The sequence below is a fragment of the Lactuca saligna genome, chromosome 9 (assembly GCF_052625555.1).
Source record: "Lactuca saligna cultivar CGN05327 chromosome 9, ASM5262555v1, whole genome shotgun sequence".
In the NCBI taxonomy this organism is placed as follows: domain Eukaryota; kingdom Viridiplantae; phylum Streptophyta; class Magnoliopsida; order Asterales; family Asteraceae; genus Lactuca; species Lactuca saligna.
Genome location: NC_136425.1, coordinates 77,603,397 through 77,608,997, shown reverse-complemented (window position 1 = coordinate 77,608,997; position 5,601 = coordinate 77,603,397). Strand labels below are relative to the sequence as shown.

The following is a 5,601-nucleotide window of genomic DNA, read 5'->3' as shown; positions in this document are numbered from 1 at the left end:
ACTGAGTACGCTCTGCGTACTCAACAAAGGGTTTCAGTATTTTGGGCCTTCGGTGTGGGCTTCACATGTGGACTTTAGGAGCGTGGGGCTGCATCGTGGGTTGAGGCCTGATTAAGATAGGTGGGTCAATTTCCATTATGGGCCTCTAGGGTTATGAGTTGGGTTGTTTGGGCCTTTGACCCATTAGTGTAAATAGGCCAAGTTTGGTTGGGCCCATTATAAGGAAACTTGTGTTAGACATTTTGGGCCTTATGACCCATTATGGTTTGGACGTTGATGTTAGGCTCATTAGTGAAGGAAAGACTTTTGAGCCATAATAGAGGGATTTGGACTTAGGATTGTGGACCCTTGACTAGGTGGTGTCATAATCTTAATTAGGGATATTTGTATATTTATACAGTGTGAGATTTTGGATTGGTAGCTGAGCAGCTGCTGGTTTCAGCAGATTGAGGTGAGTCTTCTCATTATACCAATGGGTCGAAGGCACCAATATCGGCCCATTACTTGATATATGGTCTTAATAGTTGATTTGCAATGGTTTTGTTAGTTGGCATGTAATGACTTATGTGAAGACTATGGGGGAGCCCATGGCACTTGGTTATCAGACCATAGGGGGAGCCTATGACATTCCAGGTAAAGACCATGGGGGAGCCCATGATACTTGGTTATCATACCATGGGGGAACCCATGGCATTCCAGGTGAAGACCATGGAGGGAGTCAATTGCAATTCTATATATATGTTGCATGGTATTATGTAGCTACATGTTTTGTGTATTTTGGGAACTTACTAAGCTTTTGCTTACAATTTGTTGGGTGGTTCAGGTGCTTCTGGTTCTAAGGGGAAGGACCCGACTTGATGGCGCATCATTCACTCTCCACTATATTCATATTTGTTGTTTTGGATACTTTGATCTTTTAGATATGATTTGATGTAATGGAGCTTTGGAAAACACAACATGACTGTAATTCCTAAATTTTAAATGAAAATTTTTATCTAAATTTTCGGGCTGTTACAAAAATAGTCATATTGTACACTAAATTTCTTAGTACCTCGGAAATTGCAATATCCCAATGTTCATAAGAAATTGCAATTTTGCAGAACACCCTGTGAAAACATCATATTTCAGTTGTGAAAATAAATGCTTTTACACAAGTACGGTGCATATCCCAAAATATGGTGTTTTTCTATTAATTTTTGTGTAAATGTTAAATATATAAAGTATATTAGAGTAAAACATAAATAAGCTATTTTATTGACTCGTTACAATCCTCGTTATTTATTTATTTCAAAGCGTGTCTTAGTAAGATCACAAAAATATAGAAAAAAAAATAATTAAGTTTAAATTGAGGTATCACAATGGCCAATTTCATAGCTCTAGGTGGTAACATGCTATCTGGTGGTGGTCTCGTTTATGAGGTCAAATCAATATGCTTTTGTTCCCGAGTTCAACCTAATGAGAATAAAAATGGAAATGAAAAGAAAGTAAAAAAAAATGGTGATTCTAAGTTTCATTAAAAAAAAATGGAATTGATCACTTTTTCTCCAAATTTTTTTCAGGTTTGGATGGATTTGAAAAAAAAAAATAATAATTAATTTTTCTTCAATTTATTTCGAACTTGAGAATACATAAGACAAAATTATTTTAGTTTCCTTTATCTTCTTTTATTGATTAAGGAAGTGGAATGATTTCTAACTTTTCTTCCGAGTTTCGATATGGAAGGATTTGGAAAAAAGAAAGAAAATAATTAATTTCTTCCACTTGTTTGTAACAACACAAAAAACATTTTTTTTTTTTCTTTTCCTTTCTCTTGTGCTCTTTCCTTAATTTCTTTTGTCTTGTCTTGTTTTCTTTTTGTTTTCTTTTCGTTGCTTAAGCTTGGGAACTAAGCGGAAGAAGACCAAAGCGCATTCTGCATTGCTATAGTCCATTTTGCACGGAAGGTTGCGAAATTGATATTTGGAAAAAGCTTATGAAAATTAGCTTAATTCTCCTTTTCTCTTTATTTTCTTCGTCTACAAATATCTTAAAGTGGTGCGACTTTAGTTGGTTAGAATAGTATCAGTAGTATACAAAACATAATTCTTTAAATTTTTTAATTTTTTCGACTAATTGTGTGCAAGTAAAATCGTAAATCGCCACCTAATTTAAAAGTAAAGAAGATTTTGATTCAATTACACCAAAAATTGATATGATTGACCTATTTTCGGTTTTAGATTTTTTTTAATACACCTACAACAAAACCACCCTTAAAAGTCCAAATATCTATGTATATGTGTTAAATGCACCTTTCTAGCATGTGTTAATTTTTGGAGAGAGATTAATTATTGCTCTATCACTTCTCATGACCCCATAGATGATAAAATCAAAAATAGAACACAAAAATATTAAACTTAATCATGGTACAACAACCATAATATTTATAACCAAAGAATGCACAAATCCCAAGGTCAAAAGTCACCAATAACAACACATTCATAGCCATGAATCCATCATGAACCCCTTGTAATCTCATTCACCATCCCATTAGTGCTCTTCTCACCTTATCAACTACATCCATCTTAGCTTGCTTGCTCATTAACACAAATCCTCGAGTTTCATCCAATCGAAACTTATAAACTTCCCACTCGCGCTCTGCAGTCGAGTGTCTGCCAACCTCAGCCTGCAGACACCCAATTATAACAATGTCATCCAAATACAGAACAATTTCCACAATTATAATCATAAACTTTTAAACGCATAATCTCCTAATAAGAAAAAAAAAGTACAATGCGATGCAACTCACAGAGAAGATGCATATTCCGAGTGTCTTCAATGCAAATGTGACATCATAAAAAACACGCGGCCTTCCCTTCCCGGAAAGCTCAACCGGATTAGCAACAAAAAGTTCTGTATCCGGACCACGGTTTGTGATAATGACTCTTAATGGATGTAGCATCTCTTCTTTTAGACGTGAACATAAAGCAACTTGGTTTTCCTTATCCAATATCTTTTTCCCATCATCTTTTTGTATAAATAAGTCCAAACTTCGGTACCCTTTTACACTACTCGAGATTCTTCCATATGCAATCTGAATAAAAACACGATAATTAACCTATTCATTTCAAACATCAAACAAAATAAAATAGTATTTTTTTTTTAAATGTGATGAAAGTGAAGATGAGTATATATTATATACTTGGATATTGCAGTCTTTGGAGATTTTTAAAATGTCATAGATGAGAGCTTTTTGATCAAGGCATTGTATTTGAAGCAATGTATGAGCTGGACTCATTAAATTATCAACCGTTATAACAGCTTGTGATCGATCATCTTCCTTAGTGGCAAGCTGAAAACTAAACAATTCATCGGCAATTTCTTCCGAAATTGAAGTGAACCCTTTTTGGCTTTCATATTCAGGCCCTGATAACTCAAGTTCACAGCTTATACAACATTCTCCTAACACGCCACTTAGATGCTCACACGTTTCTTCTCTTCTAATTTTGGTATGCAATAAATCCCTAAAAAAAAGATTCAAGAATCAAGATCAACAAATGTTACTTCACATCACATGTGTAAATATATATAAGATTTCAAAAAGGCTTACAAGTGATCAGTGATAAAGAAGAGGTCCAAAACATTGCCATCTGGGTTTGTCATTACTTTCAAGCTTTGAATTGTGAGCTCGAGTTCACAAAGAACTTGTGTAACATCTATAAAATTGGAATTTTATATTGTCAATGAAGTTTCAGAAGGAAAAAAAGATAGAATGGTGGTAGTGATTACCATGGATTAACCCTTTTCGATCAAGAGAGAAGACCTTTAACAGATAAATCGGAGGTGGTTTAGAAGAATCGGGTAATTGATTGAGATAAAACGCAGGCAAAAACGATGGACAACAAGATAAAAGCCGCTGCTTTAAGCTCTCCCAATCAATTTTCAGCGAACATGGCCTCGAGACAACCCATAACACGATGTAACACCATTTCCCATCTGTAGAAAAATCTGATGCAGAAAGAAATCTTAGGGTTCGTCGTTGAAACTTGAATGTTGAGATTATTGAAATTCATACTAAATCAAGGAATCTCAATGGGTGAATTAACATAACATGGTTACAATTAGTTACAGTAGGATTAGAGAGAAGAAGGAGAAACCTCCACGGGTAACATAGAGTCCGAATTCGAGTACATTCCGTACAAGATCACAGCCGAGCCCAGGCTTGTCGGGGCAGTTCACCGTCACGACGGTTGGTTCGTCGGAACTTTTCCGTTCTTCGATCAAAACGACGTCTTCCCACGACATCCCCATTCTCTCTGACGGTGGTTCTGAACTTCTGATGTACAGAATTGACTCCGCCGGAGACCAAATCAAACTCCGCCGATTAAATCGAGTCGGGCATTACCGGAGACGGCGTATTTCCGGTGTTGCTTTGAGTAGGTGAGAATTCAGTTTATCATCTTTCAATCTTTGTTTGTCTGAATCGAGTGAAAGAGATGTAAACGGCGGGGATTCATGATTCATGTGCTAATGTGCTATAGGCTGGCTGGTGGCGGCGTCGCAGGTGGACCCATGCTGTGTAGATTCCACGTCAACCCGACAAACAACACGTATCCAAGGTCATGAACGTATTAGGATCATGTCATGATTCATTATCGTTTTGTCTTTGCCCATACACAATAACACAACAAAACTATTCAACTCTATTTAAAATTCTCTTTGTGGTTACAATAATGATCTCAATAGTCAATTCTTAGGACACTACGGACTTGCATTTTGGTGCTATGCGAGCTCAAACAACTCCAATCATGCGTCATAAATCATAATTGATACCAAACTAATGATTCCCACAATAATCGTGATAATGGCGTTTTCTTTTCGCCCCACCCAAATTAGGTAAAAAATATAATATTTAGTTTCTTTTATGATTTAACTTGGAATACATTAGAGGAAATTGTAGTTATGGTTCTATATGGTAAGCATTTTTCTTTCTAACTTTTATCATAGTTTAGTAAAATTGATACCAAAGGTTCTTTTGGTTTTCAAATCTTATAGTTGTGGTCCCTACTCCATTCCTTGGAACCCTTCTTTTTGTCTTTTTATTATTATTATTATTATTATTATTATTATTATTGTTTTTGTTGTTGTTGTTTAGAATTATTAAATAAATAACTAAGCCCATTTGCCCTACTTCCACCCTTGCCCTACGGGTCGATGTGGTCTTGAGACTTCGGGTAGTCTCCAGGGTTGCTAATAACCCACATAGCGTGTTGTTTGCCTACTGAGACTTCGGGTAGTCTCCACGGCAGGTGATAACCCATATTTGTTTTATGTGTTGTGACATTTGTGATATTTTGGGGAACTTACGAAGCTTTGTGCTTACAGTTGTTGATTATATGTGTTTCAGATACTTCTAAGGATCGCAGGAAATGGTCTGATTGTACACACTTGTTGGGAGATTATGTTATTGGACATTTTGGGATACTCTGATATTTAGATGTGAAATTGTATTTGACATTATGACTTTTCTTGGGATGGCTTTTATGAAAATTGTTTTCTATGGAATTAAAAATGAAAAAAATGGTTTGAAAATTTGGATGTTACAAAAACCTTATAAAATGGGGT

The 5,601-nt window shown here is 35.6% G+C and overlaps 1 protein-coding gene across 1 annotated transcript; it reads right to left on the bottom strand.

Moving 5' to 3' along the window:
* Nucleotides 1-2,387: 2,387 nt before the first annotated feature.
* On the bottom strand, nucleotides 2,388-4,685 carry LOC145015664 (ACT domain-containing protein ACR9-like). Its single transcript, XM_078974135.1, has 6 exons — nucleotides 4,134-4,685; nucleotides 3,766-3,984; nucleotides 3,587-3,692; nucleotides 3,179-3,500; nucleotides 2,786-3,070; nucleotides 2,388-2,662 (listed from the first exon to the last, which is right to left on the bottom strand). The coding sequence occupies exons 1-6, from the start codon at nucleotides 4,285-4,287 to the stop codon at nucleotides 2,516-2,518; spliced, it is 1,233 nt and encodes a 410-aa protein (XP_078830261.1). The 5' UTR covers nucleotides 4,288-4,685; the 3' UTR covers nucleotides 2,388-2,515.
* Between the last annotated feature and the right edge of the window lie 916 nt (nucleotides 4,686-5,601).

Coding starts and splice junctions, on each gene's coding strand:
- LOC145015664 (XM_078974135.1), bottom strand. CDS start 4,287: ATGGGGATGTCGTGGGAAGACGTCGTTTTGATCGAAGAACGGAAAAGT. Junction 3,071..3,178: donor CCAAAGACTGCAATATCCAA/GTATATAATATA, acceptor GTTTTTATTCAG/ATTGCATATGGAAGAATCTC. Junction 2,663..2,785: donor TCGGAATATGCATCTTCTCT/GTGAGTTGCATC, acceptor GGGTGTCTGCAG/GCTGAGGTTGGCAGACACTC.